The sequence below is a fragment of the Marmota marmota genome, unplaced genomic scaffold (assembly GCF_001458135.2).
Source record: "Marmota marmota marmota unplaced genomic scaffold, marMar, whole genome shotgun sequence".
Classification (NCBI taxonomy): domain Eukaryota; kingdom Metazoa; phylum Chordata; class Mammalia; order Rodentia; family Sciuridae; genus Marmota; species Marmota marmota.
The window spans coordinates 10,754,552-10,780,710 of record NW_026000221.1 but is presented as its reverse complement, the minus strand read 5'-3'; the positions used below and the strand labels follow the sequence as shown (position 1 = coordinate 10,780,710).

The following is a 26,159-nucleotide window of genomic DNA, read 5'->3' as shown; positions in this document are numbered from 1 at the left end:
AACCAAAATATAGGGCCTGTCATATATTTATCTTCTAAACAGTTGAAAAGTCACAATAACTTTAATGTAATTACTATTTTATGAGACTAAGAGATGGAATGCAAATTTGTGAATAACAAAAATAGTCTATTCAACTTTCCAGAGAAGATTAAATAATTTTATACCATCCCCTATAAAGTTAAGTTGCTATTTAACTCCATCCAACCTGTTTTACTATATATTTTTTTTCTTTTCATACTCCCTTTTATCAAAAGTCTCTTCAATCCTAGTTAGAATAAGTTATACTCCATGTTATATGTCAAAATATACTCTACTGTTCATGTATATCTAAAAAGAACAACAAAAATGTCTCTTCAAGATTATCACAATCAAGAATAACACAATAGGCAACAACAACAAATTTCTCATAACTACAGTGACTGAGCCAGTTAAATCTACTGTTCAAAAACATTGCAAAGTATAGGATGAAATAATCACTTGCAGATAAAAACCCTAAAATTCAGAGAAAATATGTAGCTTACTGATAGTTACAAAGCTATCAGTTCAACACTTATGGTCATGCTTTTATTAAAATAATTGCAATAAAAGTAATTTTAAAATTTTCTTAGGGTAATAATGAAGCTCCAAAGAAAACTAGAAATAATAAATAAATTTAAATATGTGCAACTGCATTTATTACCTGCTATTCTTATACATTCTGGCTTGGTTACACTACTCTGTACCCTTAATAATTCTAGTCCTGAATCAAAATTTACGTATTCATATTAAAAAGTGCAATAGAGAAAGTAGCAAGCAAACATGACTTTATACAGAACAATGCAGCAGTACTTTTATATATCACATCAGAATGCTGTAACTTACATTATTTGAGAAAAAGATAAATTTAAAATAAAACATTATCTTTCCAATAAACCTATCTTTAATTAGTCTTATATTCTTCTCTAGTACATCCATTGTTAATTTTATTTATCCAAACATTTTCTTGAACTGTTTTAATGGTAAACTTACACACTAAACATCTTAGACATATTTCATAAGTTTAAATTAACAAAATAAACAAAAATAACAAAATAAACTGTTTAACTAGACTTCATAAGAAAAGTCTTATAAGTCAGCAAGAATACTATATAATATTCTGTTTCCTGGCATGGTCAATTTGAATATATTTACAAAATCAGGCAAATAGTAAATAATAGCACTTACAGTTGCCTCCTGCAAATTAGTACTTAAATTGCGAGACGACAGAATATATGTGATTTTCCTTTTATTTAAGTAAGGTTTGATGTCATCTTGCTTTTTGATTACTTGTCTATTGTAAAGTCATATTCTATTTCCTTATTTTTTTCCTTCCATTTTAAAAACTGTAAAAGCTTACTTTCAGACTAGTTCAGTGCTACTCAAAATGTGGTCTATAGACTCTTTTTTTATTGGACACTGAAGGGGATTGTACCTGAGCTACATCCCCAGTCCTTTTTATTTATTTTTTATTTCAAAACAGGGTCTCACTTAGTTGCCTTGCTAAACTGCTGAGGCTGGCCTTGAACTTGTGATTCTCCTGCCTCAGCCTCCCAGGTAGCTGGGATTACAGGTGTGCACCACCATGCCTGGCAGTTTTGAACTCTTTGCTACTGGTTTAGGGGAGATAAAGAATCGACTACATAACTATGTCTACTATTTAGTTCACCTGATATTTTTTAGTAGCGAAACTTTCTCAATGAAGGAAGCAAGATGTTCATTTACATTCAGATGCAAGTTCCCCCGTATTATCAGACTGGTACTTTTTAGTAGCACTGAACTAAATGACAAAAAAATAACCATTATGATGATAATATCAAAGTATAATCAACCAATTACAGTATAATTATAAGTTAATTTGAATTTGTAAAATTTTATTTAAGCATAATCTAAAGAATAAGAAATAGTACATATTTAAAATGTTTTCAGAACAAAAACCAAGTTTCAATTAAATTTCTAACATAGTTGGAACGATCACATGAAAATCAAAGGAAATTTCTACCTTGTTTTGTAAATAAGTGATTATCATAACTCAAAATACAGAAAAACAAGAGATATAGAATCTTAAATAATATCTATGAGGGAAAAAAAGTCCTAAGTACATACAAATTAATTACTGTAAATTAAAGTGATTGATGAAAATAACTGCCTCTCTCCTTTTGAATCACTTGACTAAGCATTAATTGCATATATTTATGACACAAAAATGTGTTTTAGAAAAACTATAAAATGTATCTCATTTTTAAGGTCTCAATGATAATATAAAAGATTTCTGTAATAAAATAATAAAGAGGTTCTAACTTCTACAGACCTCATTTAGACATCGTTTCTTTGTGAATATATTTCTGATAAAGGTTTCTTGAATTTCTTCTTGCTTTACCAAGTATTGCCAAAGTCTCTTCACAGATAATGCCAGGTGATGTTTGGATCTACACAGAGATAGAAAATTTAATTATCCACTTCAGACATTTCTAATTAACTTGACCACAATTCCTCGGTGCTATATGAATCCTTATTATAATAAATTAACTAGAACCACACCTATGATGTAGGGAAGCATCCATCAAGCTTTTTCTTTTTCTGTTTCTGGTACTGGAGATTGAACCCAGGGTAACTTTGTCACTGAGCTACATCCCTAGCACTTTTTGTTTTTATTTTGAGAGAAGGTCTCACCAAGTTTTTTCAGGCCTCACTAAATTGCTACAGATGGCCTAGAACTTGCAATTCTCCTGTTTCAGCCTTCAAAGTTCAGGGAACTACAGGTGTGCATTATAGTGACAAGCCAACCAAGCATCAGACAGTAAATATTTCAGGGTTTGTGTGTCATATGGTTTTTATCAAAAGTACTCAACTCTGTCACTATAATGGGAAAGCAGCCAAACATTCAGACTGAGCAGCTCTAATTTGAAATGCTCCCAAATTCAAAATGCTCTGGGATCTGAAACTTTTTAGATGTTGACATTTTAAGTTTTGGATTTTGAGTTAGGGATGTTCAATGGTAAAGTCTATGCAAACATTCCAAAATACAAAAGATTCTAAAATCTGAAACACTTCTGGCCCCAAGCATCTTGGATAAGGGATACTCAACCTATAATATGCAAATGAAAATGGCATGGCTGTGATCCAATAACACTTTATTTTAAAAAGCAGGAGGAGGGTTAAATTTGGGCAGAGGGTTGGGCAGAGTTTGCTGACCCCCAATCTAGGGATACAAGAGATAACAAAAATAGGTATGCATACCAGACAAGAACTAGAAAAACAGCGACTGAAAGTGCTGTCTATGGACACATACCCACCCACAACTCTTTGTTACTGATCAGTAATAAGGTAAGAGCTTGTGCAAGAGCATAAACCAACTACAACATTAAGTAAACACACTGTTTAGTTCAGTAAATATTTTTTGTAGTAAGACTTTCTAGATAAAATGGGCATTGAAATGATTTGCCTTTTGGTTCTTTCTCATCTCATGGTCAGTAAAACAGTTGATGAGTGGTTATTTTCAACAGTGTTGCTCTAAAGTAGGTATCAATACACTACAGCTCATAGGCCAAAACTAGCCTGCCCCATTAAAAAAAAAAAAAAAAAGTTTACTGGACGATAGCCAAATCAAAACATATTTATGTATGGTATATGGTTGCTTTCACTCTACAATGGCAGAGCTAAGTAATTGTGACTAGCACATCCCAAAAGTCTAAAATATTTACTATCTGAACATTCACAAGAAAAGTTTGCTAACTTCTGAACTACTGTAGACATTACACAAAGACACTCATATGAGCCTAGAAGAGAAAATTAGATAGATCGTAATATTTTTTTCTCTAAATACTACCTGACAACATTCTGATTTAGGAAAACTCATACTTAAAAATAGTATCCACTGGGGCTGGGGATGTGGCTCAAGCGGTAGCGCGCTTGCCTGGCATGCACGGGGCACTGGGTTCGATCCTCAGCACCACATAAAAATAAAATAAAGATGTTATGTCCACCGAAAATTAAAAAATAAATATTAAAAATTCTCTCTCTTAAAAAAAAAATATTATCCATAGGAAAACCTACTTGAAAGGAGTGTTTGTAGGTTCCAGTAAAGCTTTGTGGCGCAGAATAGCAGGACCTGCAGACAAACTCTCTTCAGAGGTATGACTTGAGATATAATTTTGAGGTGGTCCACCATGGATTTCAAGTCTTCGAAGAAGAACTTGTTCCCAACATTGAAGAGTTTTCAGAACCGCATGACAAAGAGGTGAACTGACTGGAAGTTCTAAAAAGGGAAAATATAAATGACTCATATTTATCTTCTGCAGTAAAATGCCATATTCAATTGTAGGAAAGACTGAATTAAGCTATTAGCACATGTCAACATGTGAGATATAGACATAGAAATACAGGAGGTTGAAAAAAATGACGTCAGAAATCTGGACAAGCGGGGCTGGAGATGTGGCTCAAGCGGTAGCACGCTCGCCTGGCATGCGTGCGGCCCGGGTTCGATCTTCAGCACCACATATAAACAAAGATGTTGTGTCCGCCGAGAACTAAAAAAAATAAATATTAAAAATTCTCTCTCTCTCTCTCTCTCTCTCTCTTAAAAAAAAAAAGAAATCTGTACAAGCATTTCAACTTTACTGTCTCTGACTTTTTCACATGAAAGATGTATCTAAAGATTAGGAAAATATGTGTGAGAGAAAATTGTTTTAAACCTTTGTATCAGTTCTGTACGGCATATAAATTTAAGATTTGTTTTTTTTTTTTAAAGATGATTGAAGACTTTATTAAAAAGAATTTTACAGAAAAAAAGATTTTTTTTTATTGTTGGTTGTTCAAAACATTACATATTTCTTGATATATCATATTTCACACTTTGCTTCAAGTGGGTTATGAACTCCCATTTTTAGCCCATATACAGATTGCAGAATCACATCAATTACACATCCATTGATTTACATATTGCCATACTAGTGTCTGTTGTGTTCTGCTACCTTTCCTATCCTCTACTATCCCCCCTCCCCTCCCCTCCCCTCTTCTCTCTCTACCCCCTCTACTGTCCTTCATTTCTCCCCCTTGTATTATTTTTCCCTTTCCCCTCATTCCCTCTTGTATGTTCTTTTGTATAACCCTGAGGGTCTCCTTCCATTTCCGTGCAATTTCCCTTTTCTCTCCCTTTCCCTCCCACCTCTCATCTCTGTTTAATGTTAATCTTCTTCTCATGCTCTTCGTCCCTACTCTGTTCTTAGTTACTCTCCTTATATCAAAGAAGACATTTGGCATTTGTTTTTTAGGGATTGTTTAGAAAATGAAAATACACACAAAAGTGTTAAATAATACTTACCAAGAAACTCAGCACCTTTTTCTAAACTTCCATATTCCTGAGTCCTGATCCTATTTTAACTACTCCTGTTATTTACCTCTCCATATCTACATAACATGTTTATACTGTGTGCTCATGATTTTTAATTTTGTAAATGATCTACTCATTTATTACTAAAAAATATGACAATAAACTTTTCCTCCCTTTATCATAACATCATAAAAATTTGGTTAAATCAATATTTTAATATTATGTATTACACATAAACAATATATAATACATATTTATCTTATATATACTTCTCTATAATATATAAATATATGATCTCACATATATAAATGAAAAATACTTTTCACAGCTGAAACATTTGGTATACTATCATACCCCTTTCTCTCCTACACAACCATTTCTTCCTTTGTAGTTTATAAGCTTTGTGTTTGCTTAGTTTCTACACTGTTACCATTATTAAATGCCCCAACATTCAGAAAGCTATAATATAGTCTCATAATAGTTAATCATATCAGGTTCAGTGCTTCTGATTTCTTGGACATAGCCCTCCTCAAGCACTGAATTGCATGATAGGTGCATTTATAGAGGGTTGGTTTTTCACAACAGGAAGTCTAAACTTTTCTCCACTATTTTAAAAAAGTATACAGAATAGTAAACCAAAGCAACGGCACCATTCGTTTATATTAAGATATTTATTACCTGCAAGATCATGACCTGCAAAGGGATAGAATGTCTTCAAATTGTTGAGAACCAATTGCACCATTGCCAATCGCATCAATGACCAACTAAAAACAAAGCAAAAATGGATACATTAAAGATTTGTGTAGGGATTTAGAAGGGCACAACATTTTGACCAGAAATCCACTATTAACAATTTACCCTGAAGGTGTACCCCAACAAAACCAAAATAATTTAATAGATGCAGTTACTCATGTCAGGATTATCTATAATAGGAGAGGAGTAAGAATAATCAAATTGTACTGGCTAAATAATGACCATTTTGAAGTGTGAAATTTTAGGGTAACCATAAAAAAAGAATAAATAAGGATCTCTAAGTATTAATAAGGAGAGAACTTCTGGAAGTATGAATAATGCACAAGGAAGTTTCAGAACATTAGATATGGTGTGCTACATAATCTGTGTAAGAAAGCAGGAGATAAAATTATACAGATGCATTTGTTTATTTTTGCAAACAGAAGGGTGAATCAGAAACGTAAAAAAGTGATCAAATGAAAACTAACGAAAGTGGTTATCTGTAGAGGGTATAAGGAAGAAATTTAAAAATATGAGACTTTTCATTTGACTTTTTATAAAAGAAGTGTTTATAGTAGCTATCCTAATGAGTACAAGATGGTGTCCTACCATGGATTCAAGTGGAACACACTTATTTCTTAAAGTATTCACTTTTAAATATTTTTTTTGTGGTAAAATAACATATAATGGATAATTTACCATTTTAACCATTTTTAAGTGTAGAGTTCAACAGCAGTAAGTACATTCATATAGTTGTTTAACCACAACCAGCATCCATTTTCAAAACTCTTTCATTTTACAAAACTAAAACTTTATATTCATTTAACAATACCTGCTCATTGTCCAGGCCCTGACAACCTCCAACTGTCAGTCTCTAAGCGTTGACTCATCTAAGAATAACATGTAAGTAGAATCATACACTATTTACTGTTTTATGACTGGTTTATTTCATTTAGCATAATGTCCTTAAGATTTATCCATGTTGTAGCATTTGTTAAAATTTCCTTCCTTTATAAGGCTGAATAATTTTCCACTATACATACAATATCAAATTTTGCTTATCCATTCATCTGTCAAGAAACATTTGGATTGTTTCTACAGACTGGTGACTATGAGTAATACTACTATAAACATGGATATACAAAAATTAGCTTCAGTGCCTGTTTTCAATTCTTTTAAGTATATACTCAGAAATGGAATTGCTGAATCATATGGTAATTCTATTTTTAATTTTTTGAGGAACTACTATTCCATTTTTGACAGTGGCTGCACTATTTTACATTCCTACCAGAAGGGAACAAAGGTTCTAATTACTCCCCATTTCTGCCAACATCATTATTTGGATATTTTTTATAGTAGCTATCCTAATGAGTACAAGATGGTGTCCTACCATGCGTTCGATTTTCATGTGTTTTTTGGTCATTCTTGGGAGAAATATTTATTCAAATCCTTTGGTCATTTTTTTAAAAATACTTTTTTTAGTTATAGGGGGACACAAAATCTTAATTTTGTTTATTTATTTTTACGTGGTGCTGAGGATCGAACCCAGTGCCTCACGCATGCTAGGCGAATGCTGTACCTCTGAGCCACAACACCAGCTCCTGGCCATTTAATTGGGTTGTTTTTTGGTTTTGAGTTATACTTTGACTTCAGAGTCATGCAAATGTTTTTCATTTTGAAAAAGCAAACTTAGCATAAAAAATCGAATACACCAATAAATATGTCAAAGTAATTTTTCATAAAGAAGTATTTCACTCTCCTCTTCATCAGCTTGGCTAAGGGTCTGTCAATTTTATTTATTTTTTCAAAGAACCAACTTTTTGTTCTGTCAATTTTTTCAATTGTTTCTTTTATTTCAATTTCATTGATTTCAGCTCTGATTTTAACTATTTCCTGTATTCTGCTGCTTTTGGTGTTGGTTTGCTCTTCTTTTTCTAGGGTTTTGAGATGTAGTGTTAAGTCATTTATCTGTTGACCTTTTCTTCTTTTAAGGAATGAACTCCATGCAGTGAACTTTCCTCTTAGTACTGCTTTCATAGTGTTCCAGAGATTTCGATATGTTGTATCTGTATTCTCATTCACCTCTAAATTTTTTTAATCTCCTACTTGATGTCTTCTGTAACCCATTCTTCATTCAGGAGCATATTATTTAGTCTCCAGATGTTGGATTGGATTTTATTTCTTATTTTATCATTGATTTCTAATTTCATTCCATTATAATCTGATAGAATGAAGGGTACTACCTCTGTTTTATATTTGCTAAGAGTTGCTTTGTGGCATAGTATATGGTCTATTTCAGAGGAGGATCCATGTGCTGCTAAGAAGAAAGTATATTCTCTCATTGAAGAATGGAATATTCTATATATGTCAGTTAAATCTAAGTTATTGATTGTATTATTGAGTTATATAGTTCTTTGTTCAGCTTTTGTTTGGAAGATCTATCTAGTGATGAAAAAGGTGTGTTTAAGTCACCCACAATTACTGTTGTGGTCTATTTGACTCTTGAACTTCAGAAGAGTTTGTTTGATGAACATAGCTGTTCCATTGTTTGAGGCATATATATTTATAATTGTTAAGTCTTGTTGGTGTATGGTTCCCTTAAGCAGTAACGTAGTGTATTTCTTTATCCTTTTTGATTAACTCTAGTTTGAAGTCTACTATATTTGATATGAGGATGGAAACCACTACTTGCTTACACAGTCCATGTGAGTGGTATGATTTTTCCCAACCCTTCACCTTCAGTCTGTGAATGTCTTTTCCTATGAGATGAGTTTCCTGGAGGCAGCATATTGTTGGTTCTTTTTTTTTTTTTTTTTCATCCAACCTGCTAGTCTATGTCTTTTGATTGGTGAGTTTAGCCCATTAACATTCAGGGTTATTATTGAGATATGATTTGTATTCCCAGCCATTTTTGTTTATTTTTGGTATTTAACGTGACTAGGTATCTCCTCTGATTAGATTTTCCTTTAGTGTAATCCTTCCCTCTGCTGATTTTAATCATTGCTTTTCATTTCCTCTTCATGGAATATTTTGCTGAGGATGTTCTGTAGTGCAGGCTTTCTAGTTGTAAATTCTTGTAACTTTGGTTTATCATGGAAGGTTTTCATTTCATCATCAAATCTACAGCTTAGCTTTCCTGGATATTAAGATTCTTGGCTGGCATCAATTTTCTTTCAGAGCTTGGTATATGTTGTTTCATGATCTCCTGGCTTTGAAGGTCTGTGTTGAAAAATCTGCTGATACATGAATTGATCTCCCCCTATACGTGATTCTCAACAAAATTCTGGCAAATCGAATACACAAACATATCAAAAAGATCCTGCATCATGATCAAGTGCGATTCATCCCAGGGATGCAAGGTTGGTTCAACATATGGAAATCAATAAACGTAATTCATCACATCAATAGACTTAAAGAAAAGAACCAATAGACGCAGAAAAAGCATTTGACAAAATACAGCACCCCTTTATGTTCAAAACACTAGAAGAATTAGGGATAACAGGAACATATCTCAACATCATAAAGGTTATCTATGCTAAGCCCCAGGCCAACATCATTCTAAATGGAGAAAAAATTGAAGGAATTCCCTCTAGAAACTGAAACAACATAGGGATGCTCTCTTTCACCACTTCTATTTAACATAGTTCTTAAAACACTGGCCAGAGCAATTAGACAGATTAAAGAAAGTAAAGGGATACACATAGAAAGAGAAGAACTCAAATTGGCACTATTTGCTGATGATATGATTCTACACGTAGAATACTCTCCAACAGAAACTCCTAGAACTAGTAAATGAATTTAACAAAGTAGCAGGATATAAAATCGACACCAATAAATCAAAGGCATTTCTGAATATCAGTGACAAATCCTCAGAAAGGGAAATGAGGAAAACTACCCCATTTTCAATAGCCTCGGAAAAAAAAAAAAAAAAAAAAAAAAGCCTTGGGAATTGAATTAACGAAAGAGGTGAACGATCTATATAATGAAAATTACAGAACCCTAAAGAAATCAAAGAAGACCTTAGAAGATGGGAAGGTCTACCTTGTTCTTGGATAGGCAGAATTAATATTATCAAAATGACCACATTTCCAAAAGCACAATACAGATTTAATGCAATTCCGATCAAAATTCCAATGGAATTCCTCATAGAAATAGAAAAAGCAATCATAAAATTCATCTGGAAAAATAAGAGACCCAGAATAGGTAAAGCAATCCTTAGCAGGAAGAGTGAAGCAGGTAGCATCACTATACCAGACCTTAAACTATACTACAAAGCAATAACAACAAAAACAGCGTGGTATTGGCATGAAAACAGACTGGTAGACCAATGGTATTGAATAACTCACAAAACTATAATTATCTTATATTATACAAAGGTGCCAAGAACATGCATTGGAGAAAAGATAGCCTCTTCAACAAATGGTGCTGGGAAAACTGGAAATCCATATGCAACAAAATGAAATGAAACCCCTATTTCTCACCATGCACAAAACTCAACTCAAAATGGATCAAGGACTTAGGAATACAAGCAGAGATCCTGCGTCTAATAGAAGAAAAAGTAGGCCCTAATCTACATCATGTGGGATTAGGCCTTAATTTCCTTAATAAGACTCTTGTGGTGCAAGAATTAAAATCAAGAATCAATAAATGAGATGGACTCAAACTAGGAAGTTTCTTCTCAGCAAAAGAAACAATCTGTGAGTAGAACTGAGAGCCTACATCTTGGGAGCAAATCTTTACCCCTCACACATCAGATAGAGCACTAATGTCTAGGGTATATAAAGAACTCAAAAAGCTAAACACCACAAAAACAAATAACCTAATCAATAAATAGGCCAAGGACCTGAACAGACACTTCTCAGATGATGATATACTATCAATCAACAAATACATGAAAAAATGTTCATCACTAGCAATTACAGAAATGCAAATCAAAACCACTCTAAGATTTCATCTCACCCCACTCAGAATGGCAGCTATTATACATACAAACAATAATAAGTGTTGACAAGGATGTGGGGAAAATGGTACACTCATACACTGCTGGTGGGACTGCAAATTGTTGTAGCCAATATGGAAAGCAGCATGGAGCTTTCTTGGAAAATTGGGAATGGAACCACCATTTGACTCAGCTATCCCTCTCCTCAGTCTATACCCAAAGGACTTAAAAACAGCATACTACAGGGACAGAGTCACATTAATGTTTACAGGAGCACAATTCACAATAGCTGAACTGTGGAACCAATCTAGATGACCTTTAATAGATGAATGGATAAAAAAATGTGGCATATATACACAATGGAATATTTTTTAAAAGATGTAGAGAGAGAAGAAAGAGAAGAGAGAAGAGAGAGAGAGACAGAGAGAATTTTTTAATATTTATTTTTCAGTTTTCGGTGGACACAACATCTTTATTTTATTTTTATGTGGCACTGAGGATCAAACCCAGCGCCCCGTACATGCCAGGCGAGCACATTACCGCTTGAGCCACATCCCCAGCCCACACAATGGAATATTACTCAGCAATAGAGAATAAAATCATGGCATTTGCAGGTAAATGGATGAAGTTAGAGAAGATAATGCTAAGTGAAGTTAGACAATCCCAAAAAAACCAAATGCTGAATATTTTCTTTGATATAGGGAGGCTGATTCATAGTGGAATAGGGAGAGGGAGCATGGGAGAAAAAGACGTCCTCTAGATAGGACAGAGGGGTTGGAGGGGAAGGGAGGGGCATGGGGTTAGAAATGATGGTGGAATGTGATGATCATTATTATCCAAAGTACATGTATGAAGACACGAATTGGTGTGAATATACTATGTATACAACCAGAGATATGAAAAATTGTGCTCTATATATGTGTAATAAGAATTGTAATGCATTCCGCTGTCATATATTAAAAAAACTCCAGAATTTTATATATATATATATGTATGTGTATATATACTTACATATATATATATATGGTGTGTGCATTTGTGTACATATATATATATTTTTTTCAATAAAATAAAATATAGAAATAAGAGAAAAATTAAGAAGTATTTCACTGTCCCTGACACATTTACTTCTTTTCAAAATTTATATTAACATATTTTGTCTGTATAAAGTATATATATATTTCAGATGTAAGCAACACATCAAGAAACAAGATAATACACTAGCTACTCATGAATGTATGAAAATGCACCACTGGAGCTAGGAATCAGTGTTTTGAACATTTATGATTTTTATAATATTTGAAAACTTTTAAGACAGTACTTATTGACATAGTACTAATGTTTTCCTGAAAAAGCAATAGATTTTCAAAGTTAAAATTGTGGGACATAGGATCCCAAAAACAAGGGATAATGTGAGAAGATCTGTGAGGAGTAATAAAATTATAGATGGTCTCCTCATGTAAAGTCAAGTTAACTGACACCGGTTGTGATGGTGCATGCCTGTAATCCCAGTGGTTGGGAGGCTTAGTCAAAAGATCTTAGTTCAAAGCCAGCAACTTAGTGAGGGCCCAAGCTACTTAGTTAGACCCTGTCTCAAAATTAAAAAAAAAAAATTTTAAAGGGCTGGGGATGTGGCTCAGTGGTAAAGTACCTCTGGGTTCAATCCCTAGTACCAAAAGAAAAAAAAGTTTAACTGACAAATTATGTTAAAGGGAAGCAATTTAACAATTTCAACTACAATTATAGAAATGTGTTAGTGTACTAATTTATAAAGCACATGTATTATTTACAAAAAATATCATATAAGCCAGGATGATTTTTAAAAGATTAAAATGTAATAATACATACCTATATGAATTTGAATTAGAATGCTCTTGGAGATGAAAATCTGAAGCTAAAACATCATCATTATCATCATCATCATTATCACCATCACTTTCCAGACTCTCCTCTGAATCATATTCAGCTTTACTTTGGGAAGGTGGTAGGAAAGGCTGAAATAATCAAACAAAAATCACACAATTTGTTAACCAAATATCTTATTTAATACATTCAAACATATAGCTTAATAGTAACAATTCATCCCATTTGTAGATAGTTCATCATAAGTCACTAGTATTTGCAATACTATGCCTGTGGTTTCACTTTAACACAATTTCCTTACTTACTCATCGAATCAAGAAAAAAATTTTTAAGTATACATTATGTGCCCATTAAAGATTTATGTAGGGATTTAAAAGAGTAAAAGAATAGGATAGTATAAGAATTTTTAGGATAGATGCTTCAACTGTCTTCACAGAGCTTACTTACACTGTAGTGGTAAAGACAAGGAAGAAACAGAAAAGTAAGTAAAAATTATATTAAGCCCTACAAAGGAAAAAAAAATTTGTGGAGTGCTTGCCTAGCATGTACAAGGTGCAAGGGCCCAAGTTCAATCTTCATTACCACAAAGGAAAAAAAAAAAGGAAAAAAGAATTGAGATGGAGAACATAAGCTGATCATGAAAGATGAAGACTTCTTTGAAAAGTGGCGTTTAAATTTGGCCTAACAGACAAAAAGGAATAAATCATATAATAAGAGAAAATGAAAGCACTTTAGGTAGCAGAAATACCACTTAGAAAGGCTCTACTTGTGAAAGAGTTGGTATGAACAAAAGCAGTTTCACCAAAGGCTGCTAAGCAATTGGATAGGTGTTGGAAGAAAGGTTTAAGAGAATAGCAGGTGACAGCTCTGGCAGGGTCTTGTAGGTCACAATAAAGGAGTATAATGGGTTGCCACTAATGCCTTTTAGGCAGAGAACAGGAATTGAGACTTATAATCTAATGATATCACTATGTCTACACTCTTAGGAGAAAAATGACAATTGCAAGAGTAGAAATGGAAACAACAGCAACTAATCCAAGAACTGGCAGCTCACATATAGGTATTAGGAATAGAGCTGTAGAGAAATAACAGACTCAAGTTGTGTTCAACAGATTTGGAAAGTAAGAAAAAAGGAAAAACAATGATTTCTGGGCTTCTAATTTGAGCAACTTTAAGGATGAAGATTTAGGAGAAACAAAGCTCGATGAGACTGATTTCAAGGCACCGGGAAAGAAGAATTTCTAAAGAGCAAGTGGTAAGTTGGTTAAATGTCGCTAATAATAATAAGTCAGATAAAATGATAATGAAAAAAAATTGTTACATTTCACATGGATGTCACCTGCCACTCAACAAAAACAGTTTCAATGTGGTAACTGGGTTGAAAGCATACAATAAGTTATTACAAAAAGGAAATAATGTAAGGCAGTAGAAAAGAAAATATGTATATTGTTTTAGAAAGTAGCAAAGTAGCAGAAAAAGTGTTAGGGTCGAAGTAGGTGTTTGGAAGTATAGATACTATAGCATAATTCTGATGGTTAAAGAGCCAATAAAGAACAGAAGTACTGAAGACATGAGAACAGAGAAAAAAAGAATAGGATTCAGAACAAAACTGGGGGAAATGGTCTTTGATAGGAAGGACTCTACCTCCATCATAATAGCAGAAAAGAAAAGATGGTAAACTAGTGTAGTTTGATTCCATGGTTCTCAACAACTTATAAAGTGATGCAAATTATGAGTGAGGAACTAGAGAGTTAGGTTAGTCATACAACACCTGCCTAACTTGCACTTCTGAGGCCCTGGGTTCAATCTTCAGCACCATCTGGGATGGGTGGGAGATAGCAAGGAGAGAATGGAACAGGAGATGTAGGAAGTTTAAAAAGTTATAAAATATTGGCTTGAGGGAAATGCAACACAGCATGCAGGGTGGAACTTCTGGAATAGCTGAGTAAGGAAGTTTTCAAAAACAAGCACAGCAAATTGACCAAATGCACATAGTACACAGAAGATTTAAGAAAATCTACTGAATCTGAATAAAACCAAGAGAATCTGGCATGTTGGTCAGGAGCCACTCCTTTTTCATCTCAAGATGGGGTTAGCTTTAAAATTTCATGTCCACGGGCATTATCAAAAACAATAGATACCTCAGACTCAAATAATTAGGGACGATTAACATCTCAACTAGCCTTTGGTTGCAATATTGACTGGAACAGGGCAGATCAGCCATAAATTTAACAAGGAAATCCAGGAACAAGACAGTTAAATAAAATCTTGCTAAATATAATCCTATATCTTTCAAAAATCAAAATGAAATAAAGACATTCACAGATAAAATGCTTTCTAAACATCTGTTCAATGAACAAATGACTCTGCAAAAGGCAATGAAGAACAAAGAGGCAAACACTCCTTTCATTACCTGAATCATGTTGGCTATAAAAAAATAAAATAAAATAAAAGGTTTTGTGGCCTGGGCTTAGTGTCATCCGAGAATAGTTAGATGCAATTAATACAAGGCAGTAAAAAGAACATCTAGAAGTTTAAGGTATGAAGAATTTGTCTAATCAGATGAAAGGTAGAAGGTAGGTAGTCCTTGCTTTGTACAGTAACACAGTACTATATGCTGGGTGTGGTAGTGTACAACTATAATCCCAGCTACTTGGCAGACTGAGGCAGGAAAATCACAAGTTTGAGGCCAGCCTCCAAACTTAGTGAGACCTTGTATCAAAATAAATAATTTTTTAAAGGGCTGGGGGTATAGCTCAGTGGTAGAAGGCCCCTGGGTTCAATCCCCAGTATCCAGGTTAGGGGTGGGAGATATTTTGCAAATAGAAATCATACAATACATCTTAAAAATCAATGCGGAGGCTGGGGATGTGGCTCAAGTGGTAGCGTGCTCGCCTGGCATGCGTGCGGCCCCGGTTAGATCCTCAGCACTACATACAAACAAAGATGTTGTGTCCGCCGAAAAACTAAAAAATAAATATTAAAAATTCTCTCTCTCTTTAAAAAAAAAAAAAATCAATGGGAACAATCACAAGTGTTCTGTGACCTTTAAAAATATTTGTCAAAACACTAAAAGTTCTTACTGTTGGGTATAAATGTATAAACAACATTTTATAAAATAGGAAAGCATTAAGTAAATTGTAATTTAAATATTAGAAATATTAAGAAGTGTTTCATTTGTAAAAAGCTTCCCAAAGATATATATATATAGTATAGTTTGAAGAATGTTTGCCTTCTTCTAACTCTATAACTTATAAAGCAACCATCTTTTCTATACTTTAGAAACTGTCATATTTATAAGTTTGTGTCAGCTTCTAGTATTTTACTCTTTCTACTTTTAATGTTATATATCTCTTTAATGTGAAGGGGTTTGTTGTTGGTTGGTTTATTTATTTTTGTCAACACTACTATCTTTGGAACATTTTCATCCTTTCCTAACAACTTCCTATATTTATATTGATAAGTTTATCCTCACTAAATTCCTGTCTGTATATCTGCACTCTTTCAAATGGCAGCAATGTCAACATTTCCAGTTATATTTTCTTGTCTTTTCTTTTTTAATATTTTTTTTAGTCGTAGTTGGCACAATGCCTTTATTTTATTTATTTTTCTGTGGTTCTGAGGATCGAACCCAGCGCCTTGCACATGCTAGGCGAGCGCTCTACTGCTAAGCCACAACTCCAGACCCCCTATTTATATTTTCTATAATTCCATTTATGTTGAATTTGAATTTTATTCTCAGCACTATTACTCTTTTTTGTTTGTTTCATTTTCATTTCAGTTGATCAGTTCCCTCTTTGTTATCTAATTTTGTAAAATATCAAGAGTTTATCTTGGGAGACAAAAAAAAATAACTACATACTGTGCTATGTGTGAACTGAATAATAGTGTTAAATGATTAATCACTGACAAAATTCAAAAGAATTGATGTGACTGTTTCCTGATCATGAGATTTTTCTGTTATTTACATACTATTCGGTGAAATAAAGAGATAACAGGAGAATTTATACTTCATTCAATTATTCTCATTTATTCATACTATTGTAAATTAAATTTGAATCATGATATTGAGGTAATGTTATTCAGCTCAACACTGGTGCTGAAATTTGTATCTGTCAAAACAACATGGGACTGTCTGTAGTATTAAAAAAGAATGAGGAGGGCTGGGGATGTGGCTCAAGCGGTAGCGCGCTCGCCTGGCATGCGTGCGGCCCAGGTTCGATCCTCAGCACCACATACAAACAAAGATGTTGTGTCCGCCGAAATCTAAAGAATAAATACTAAAAAAAAAAAATTCTCTCTCTCTCCCTCTCTCTCTCTCCCACTCTCTCTTTAAAAAAAAAAAATATATAAAAAAATATAAAAAAAAAAAAAAGAATGAGGAGCTAGGGATATATCTTAGTGGTAGAGCACTTGCCTAGCATGAAGGAGACCCTAGGTTTGATCCCCAGCACTGGGGGAAAAAAAGAAAAGAATGAGCATGATGATAGATGATCAGGGCACAAACGTGATCTTTGTTCTTAAACCCCTATCCATCACATTAACAATGAAGTGTTAAATAAGTTCTCTTTTTATTTAACAACTTTATTTTATTTAAAATACTGAAATCATAATTTATGAAAAACCACCTTCAAACTTATTTATACACAAACACACATAGTTAAAACAAACATTATAATAAGTATTTTAGGATTTTTTTTTAAATGTAGCCTGATACCAGAAAAAAAAGAAAAATCTTCTAAAGCACTGTAGAAAGATATCTGGAAGCACCAACAAGTACACTTATTTTAAACACCTTTATTTCCATTTCATCATGTAATTATTGATCTAGACAGTACTTTTATTACCTTGGCAATGAAATAGTCCCAGATACTGAGTTCAGGAGGGATGAACTTCTCTTTGACTGTCAATGACTCCTGGCTTACCAGTGGTGAGGAGGAGGTCAGTGGGGCAGATTCTCTCCAAGATATTTTTGATGGCCTAAAACGTTTGTTCTGTTTTTCGCCTTCTTCAACTAGTGAAGAAACTAAGAAGAAAAAGTATTATTAAAGTAAGTACTATTTTCATTGTAGTTATTTCACCTAAGTGTAACTACAAATAAGCATATACAAAAAAACCAAGATATGATTATGAAAGTATAGAGCAGATAAGAAAATAGGTAGGGGAAGTGAGCCAAAAAACTCTTTGTATAGAAACCTCTGCTTTTATCTAAATTCTTTGAATGCTGACTTATCAACTGTATATATAGGATAATAGGATATAATGTCTGTTTGTAAGCAGGTCCACAATTTATCTATAAACATGGAAAGACATTTACTATACCCATCTACTTGGAAGTTTTTTGTTTTGTTTTGTTTTTTGTTTTTTGGTGTGTGTCAGGGGAATGAAGTGGGTGGCTTTCTGGGGATTGAATCCAGGGTCCCATGCATGCTAAGCACATGCTCTACCATTGAACTACCATGCTCCCCAGCCACAACTTTGTTTTTTAAAGCACATGATGGAATGTCAATATTAATTAAAGGCAACAATTCATTTTTGAGATCTTCAATAATCACTTGGCGTTATATCTAATATAAAACTTCATTTTCACTAAAAAAATTAAAAATTTGAGTATTATGATTACTTATTTAAACTGATTCATATCTTTGGAAATGGTTCAGAGATGGAATTTTATAGTCAATGGAAATACAAAGAATAAAGAGAAAATGCAATCTTTACTGTTTTACTTTCTGAACATTCTTCATAATTAGTAAGTATTCTACTCTAGAATCCTAAAGACATTAGCATTAAAAAAGTCTGACAAATTTTTAATCAACACTAAGTCATAAGTAGCAAATTGCCCAGCCAGGGGTGTAGCTCAGTGGTGGAACTCTTGCCTAGCATGCAAGAGGCCCTGAGTTCAATCCCCAAAACAAGCAGCAGATAACCTGTAGAGAATCAAGTATTTTGTAACATATAGCAAATAATTCACATTATAGGCATACCAATATTCTTCAATGGTTCCAATGAGATTTAACTTACCTCCCAACAGGGATATAAAATTCGTACTGTAATACAATGTTTTATTGTTTAAAGCTACTCAGCTTGCAGACACAGCATGCACATGCAAATATATCAAGCTATAGTCAAGCTCTGAGTTTAGTACAGTAATTTGGTTATTTCAGAAAACAAGAAAGATTTTAAAAAATGTTAGTATTCTAAGAATATAAATAGTGGTATCATTATTACTTAATCTTTCAAATTACTTTAAAAATAATTATATTAAATGTGTAAATTTTTCTTTGTTCTTAATATCTGATAATCAAAATCAAGTTTCCAATATACCTACTATTACACATCCTAAAAACAAAACTGAAGAGGAACTTGTATGTAGAGTTTATGAATTATAAGGGGGATGGAGAGGTTAAAAAGTGGCTAAAGAAAAATGACGGCATACATGGGGAAATGTCAGACAACTAAGAAAAGTTCTGACATAAATTTAAAAAGTGCATTTCTCAGTTGCTTTTGTACATAGAAAGTAGTTCCAAAAGCAGGCTTTCATGTCAAGATTATAGACTATGGAGACTAATATACCTTCCTTCCCTTAAGAAACTTTTTTTTACCCTCAGCACATTCTATACTGTTTTTCTTAGAACTGTAAAATAAACTCTGAAAAAATCTCAAAACAGAAATGGAGAAATGATTAAGAGGCTATGTCTAAGGAAAGATTCCTCAAGGAATGGGAATGAGAAGTATTAGACAAATAAGAATGATAATGCTGCTTTTTGTAATAAGTTCTACTGTACTACTTGTTCACTAACACACATATATTACTGTGATTAAAATTCAAACGTAATAGGAAGGTTATTGTCAATATTTCTAATTTCAGTTTACTATTATAAAACAGACACAATGAAATTAATATTCTGACTATACATTCAAATATTGTTTCTTTAAAAACCGAACTTAATCAGCAGAACCACCTCACTCTCTACTTTTCAATCAAATCCTACTGAGTGTGAGAGGTAAATGAAACTTCAGGGGGCATATCATCCTGGACCTTCAAATATAGCACCAATAGATAGGGAGAGGTAAATTACTTAACTAATGGTTGAAAATATTTTATGTTGAGAGAAATACAGATATAGACAATATAAATGCCATGTAGTTAAAGTTTATTAAAATAGATTTCATATTCATTCCTTGCTTTCAACAAAACAAATCAGTCTAAATCCTCAATCTCAGGTATATATTCACTTTCTTTTATCACTGGGGCACTTCAGGTAAAAAGGGTAAGTATAAATGTATATGAACACAAATTAAGTATAAAAACAAATCCTCAAAATTAAATGTATAACACTTTTACAAGTAAACTTCAAAGATTTCAAAAGAGAAAAGATTAAAGAAGCAGTGAATTAAAGGTATTCTTCAATCTTCAAAGAATAAGGTTAATGACATTAAAAAAAAAAGTCTAACATGTGATACTATCCAGATACTAGAAAGCTTGTTTGATTCTCAGGATTTTCCCAGAATCATTACATGTACATTACCTTGTATCTTGAAGTGTTAAAACGAGGAAAAAAAAAAATATTTTGTCAGTGTTTCATATCTGACCAATAATATGACATATAAATATGCATACATTAGGGGATTGCTCAGTAATGTTTTGTGGACAGGACTATGTAATTAGAAGTCCAAAAAAAAAAAAACAAAAGAAGTCCAGAGATCACTGTTCTACAGTATTACTCAGTTTTCAATCACTCCAAGGGCCACAATATTGTTCTATCTGTAAGATTTCAGCTCAAACTCAACAAATTTTATTGAAAATTTGAATGAAACTTATACATTCAGTGGAATATTACTCAGCCTTAAAAAGGAGGAAAATTTTGTCACATGCTACAAATGCATTATCTAAGATAGACAGATTTCTGGAAACAGAAACTAAGTAGGTGATTATAAAAGTTCAGGGGCAAGACAAAAAGGAGAGTTGTTGAATGGATATAGTTTCAGATTTTGCAAGATGAAAAAGTTCTGAAGATCTGTTTCACAACTATGTGAATATATTTAACACTACTGGTCATACACATAAAAAAGTTAACATGGCAAATTTGATGTTTTTTTTCAATCATAATTTACATCAGACTAAAGAAAAAAATATATATGTATAGAATTAGGGCTAGGGATGTAGCTCAGTAGTAGAGCACTTGCCTGCCATGTGTAAGGCCTTGGATTTGATTCCCAGTACCCTCACTCTCCAGTTAGAATGAAGGAAATACATAAAAGTCATTTTGCTGCAGGAGTTGGGACTGCCAAAAATATTAGAAAACAAGGTTGGGAGAAAGATAATATGTTCAGTATCAGAAATATTAAATGAAGTCTAGGTAAGATAGGTATTTCGTTTTGTTTAAAATTATACAAAAACTTTGATTTGTCATCTAGTTTTAGGAATAAAATTTCTGTAAAAGTCTAGAACTGTGCATTTGTTAGAGATTCAACCTTTATGCTTTCTCTACCCATATTATATAAGAATTTGTCTTCTCTAATTTTATAAAATTAATAAATGGAATGGTTTTTAAACTTAAATTTTTATTATACAGCCGTCACACAAAGTACATTTGAGACACTAACAAAAAAATGTATTCCCTTCCCTAGGAAAATTACATATTCTTTTGTTGTCAATCTTTTAACAGTTCTTGATAATAAATCACCAGTTTAAAAGCCGTTGGCATGTTTGATTTTATATATATATATATATATATATATATATATATGTGTGTGTGTGTGTGTGTGTGTGTGTGTGTGTATTTTTTTTAAAGATTTCTTTTTTATTTGTAGATGGACACAATACCTTTATTTTGTTTATTTACTGTTTTATGTGGCACTGAGGATCGAACCCAGTGCCTCAAAATACTAGTTGAGCAGTTGCCACTGAGCCACAACCTAGACCTGTTCAATTGTATCTTAAATACCAATTTTAAATATGAAGTCTTACCTTTCTGGTCAAGAAATTTTGCTATTTTGCTAAAGGAATGACAGCAACAACATGTGATAATCACAAAATACAGAATATAATATGTGATAATCACTGAATACTGAACTTTTATCTTTATACAAGTTTTACAGGAAAAAGAAAAATATGGATTTTCTGATCTACATTTATCATAAATAATAAAATGCTAAAAATATAGTTTAAAATGTCTTTAGAATACCTGTCATTAGCAGCCTCATAGTTTAAAAAAAAACAACTTATGGTATGTTTACTGCAAATAAAATATTCATTTTATATTTCATTCTTCACTTTGTAGACAAAAGTCATCACTATAAATTTATAAGACAATTTATAAGACAATTTCTTTTAATTGCAAATAATCACAAATGCAATAAATATTATTAAAATAAAAGAAAAATATTTTGCTTTGCTTTACAGTATGCAATAAAAAGCAAAAGTATGGATTTCTAACTGTTATCCAAAAACAAAAATATATTTTTTAAAAATTTCTATTTGTTTAGCGAATGCTCTACTTTATAATTAACCATACGACAAACTTATTAAGAACTCCATGTACATACATACCACCTTTACTACAGTTTAGTTAGAAAAATCTAATTTTATGATTTAAAATTCACAAAAATAAGATTTAAACTTAGACTAATTTATATGTTAAAATTTTCATTAAGAATTCTGCTCTGCCAACCTACAATCTAGTAAAATTTATCATTTTCTTAAATTACAAAGCTTGTGTTTAAATATTATGTCTCTAAAATAATTGGTGCATTAAGTATATGACAGATACTTAAAGAAAAAAAATAATTTTATTCATGAGACCATTATTGCAACGAAAAGAATTTATATTAGAAGGGAAAAACAAATGCTGACTTTCAAATTCTTGTATTAGTACCAAGCTTTTGAAAACACTTTTTAGAAAACAGACGTTTAGGGGTTCTAAGCAAGTAGTTCATCTTCAATACACAATAGTTTGATACTAACAGGATTTTTAGGAAAATGAAATATTCCAGACTTGTCAGTTTTCATTTGATAAAATTTAAAAGCCAAAAATTTTATGTTAATTTTGGCCAAATTCAGAACCACTTTTCTAAATATGTTATTTCATCCTCTTGGTCAACAATGTATATTGATCACTATTTAATGCAATGAGACCCTTAGGATATCATGATTATATTTTATAATAATCCATACATGCAGGGCTGCTTACATATAATCTAAAATTTATCAGCTGCAGGGTTGTGTTGGTGTGTTTTAAGAATTTAATAATGTCTTCAAAAACTGAGATTTCAGAATTTTACTTCATATTGAAAATCACTACTGCTGGTCCTTTATCTTGTTTGATTTTCAGCAGTCAGATTCTCTCTCCATAGCTTTTACAAGATCTGCTTCACAACACTGCTGTTTCTAATTGCTATTACTACCTTCACTATCACTGTTTCCCTTCTTAACTTATTCCCTCTTCCTTCCTCCCTACCCTTTCTTCTCTCTGACTAGCTCCAACAAGCCTTTTTAGCTTTATCCTTTAATGGGTAAACATGTTTTTTTTTTCCTGATTAAAAAAAAATGATAAATCACATCATTCATGTTTTCTTTAAGTGCTCCTACAGTTATATGCATGACTGCTTGTATTTAAAATAAATTTCTGGGTTCTCAAAGACAGATGAACACCAAAACCTGGATGTGACTACATTCAGCCTTACCACTAAATAAACATGTTTATTTGGTTATCATGTTTGCCAAAACAAGATGTTAAACAGATGCAAATAATTTCTGGTCACTTGATATTTTTTATTATTTGAGATTCAGTTAATGGTAGGATATAGATTATGAAGGTACTTATAATGGTATTTGAAAAATTATTTATGCAATAGTATTTTTGCCTATAAGCAAACAAATAAATCCAAGTGGTCAAACAAGGACCAACCTGGACTTTGAGTAAGATTTTTCATACATCCCTGTATAGCAAAAATGGGTGGAACTGAGACCTGATGGCTAGTTAATGAGAATGTATTTTTCTTTCTTTCTTTGTTTTTTTACACACATGTGGACATTCCTTAGCAAGAATTTATCCCTTTTTAACATTTCATATTAATAAGACTAGAGTCTTAAATGTTTTTTTCAGAAAATTAAAAAAAAAGAGCCCAAATTAATTTACCAATTATTTTATACTAAAATCAATAGACCTATAAATCTTACTCCTGTAGATTGTGAAAGTTTTTTTCAAGGTGAATTTCATATGAAATTTCTTTCTAACTGAAACAAAAAAACAGAAATCACAGGAAATAACTCTTTTAAAAACCAGAAAAGAGATATGACAAATAAAATTTTTATTATTTTAATATATAAAGGTGAATTTAATAAATAAACCTGCATTTGAAAATGCCAAATTTGTATTTGAAATTTAAAGTTCTTAAGGAGGAAAGGCAGAAGAAAAAAGTTTAATTTAGGGTAAAGGGTATGGACCAGAGAAAGAAAACAATGATCAGAGCAGGAAGCAAAGTGTGGTAGGTAGATAAATACCAGGCAAGATACTAGGAGGTCTGAGAAGAAGCCATTTACCTTGTATATTTTCAGAAGTTTAAAAGAGCCAAAACTGAATTGGATCCTGAACTTGTTAAAGGAAATTAGGGGCCATGGTAGTAAAGATTATGAATTATTCTCTGTTGCTATTTGTCCTATTGCACAAGTCCTATTTTGAAATTACATCAAATACTTGGAAGAGATCCAACGTGAAGTCCATGCCATACCTAGTAACAATAACTTTAGTTCTTAAAAACTGAAATTCTTTTAACAAAGAAGGCAAGTATTTTATTCCAATGAGGCACTGACAAACTACTTCTACTTCTAAAGCAGGGGCTGTCAAATTAGAACATATTTTTTTTAATTTTTTTTTTTTTAGTTATAGTTTGACACAACACCCTTATTTTATTTATTAATGTTATGTGGTGCTGAGGATCAAACCCAGTGCCTTGCACGTGCTAGGTGAGCACTCTACCACTGAGCCAGAACCCCAGCCCAAATTACAACATATTTTTGTAAAGATTTTTTTTTGTGTGCGGAGGGAAGATAGTCATACTCATTTGTTTACATACTTTATAAGGCTGCTTTTGTGCTGCAAGGGCATGTAACACTTGGGGGACACCAAAAGGTCCCTTTAATGAAAAAATGTTGACTGACTTTTGCTTAAATTTACAAATAAATTTTCTTTATTATAAGTATTAATCTCATAAAGGACAGAATCCTTGCTTGGTTTGGGAGATTTCATTTTTATTTATTTATTTATTTTTGTTGGGAGCGGGGAAGAAACCTGAATTAGAAAGAAGAAAATACTAAGTAACTGAAAAAAGAAAAAATTCCAATTTAGAAGACAAAGTGGGGCTGGGGATGTGGCTCAAGCGGTAGCACACTCGCCTGGCATGTGTGCGGCCCGGGTTCGATCCTCAGCACCACATACAAACAAAGATGCTGTGTCCGCCAAAAACTAAAAAATAAATATTAAAAAAAAAAAAAAAAAGAAAAGATACCAATTAAAAAAAAAAAAAGAAGACAAAGTGGAATCTTGGCTACCAGGACTTTTTGTTGTATCATGATGTGGACCACTATTTAGTGGAAACTGCTTTGGGGAAGCATAATGAATGCTATTAATAATTATTTAATATTTTAACAAAATAACTACTTTTCTAACTTTTAATATTAGCTTCATTCAAACAATTTTAGCAGCTGGGTTCAGTGGCACACACCTGTAAGTCCAGTTACTTGGGGACTGATGCAGGAAGATCACAAGTTTTAGTCAACTGGAACAACTTATGAGACCTTGTATTAAAATAAACTAATAAAAGTGTTGGGGATGTAGTTCAGTGATAGGCTACTTGCTTAGCAAGCATGAGGTTTAATCTCAAGTACCAACAAATTATAGGGGAGTGGGGAGAGAAAGACATAATTTATCAATCATGGTGTAGATTTTGGCAATAATTTATTCTTAAAGCAATGAAGCCAATCAAATTCTCAATTGTGTGGACTTTGAACACATAAATATGCAAGCTCACAAATACACATAAGTACATGTATAAGTTGAATGTAGATGGTAGAAAAGAAGTGTACTAAAACTCATAAAGAAATAATTTTGGGGGCTGGGGATGTGGCTCAAGTGGTAGCGCACTCGCCTGGCATGCGTGCGGCCCGGGTTCGATTCTCAGCACCACATACAAACAAAGATGTCGTGTCCACCGAAAACTAAAAAAAATAAATAAAATAAAAAAATTCTCTCTCTCTAAAAAAAAAAAAAAAAAAAA

At 32.5% G+C, this 26,159-nt stretch overlaps 1 protein-coding gene across 22 annotated transcripts in view; it reads right to left on the bottom strand.

Annotated features, from left to right (window-relative positions):
- The window catches only part of LOC107144781 (tumor necrosis factor alpha-induced protein 8), a 314,538-nt gene that overhangs the window by 182,123 nt on the left and 106,256 nt on the right, over positions 1 to 26,159 (bottom strand). For 21 of the 22 annotated variants that reach the window (XR_007343409.1, XR_007343404.1, XR_007343407.1 and 18 more), the window contains 5 exons: positions 17,729 to 17,907; positions 12,867 to 13,012; positions 6,026 to 6,111; positions 4,072 to 4,273; positions 2,327 to 2,444 (listed from right to left, as the gene is read on the bottom strand). Coding sequence is in view for 16 of the 22 variants with exons in the window: in XM_015488613.2 (XP_015344099.1) it covers positions 2,327 to 2,444; positions 4,072 to 4,273; positions 6,026 to 6,111; positions 12,867 to 13,012; positions 17,729 to 17,907 (731 nt within the window). In the remaining 6 variants the exon portion in view is untranslated. Of the gene's footprint in view, positions 1 to 1,115; positions 1,796 to 2,326; positions 2,445 to 4,071; positions 4,274 to 6,025; positions 6,112 to 12,866; positions 13,013 to 17,728; positions 17,908 to 26,159 lie in introns of those variants that run through there. The other variant, XM_048791997.1, reaches the window with a different exon arrangement.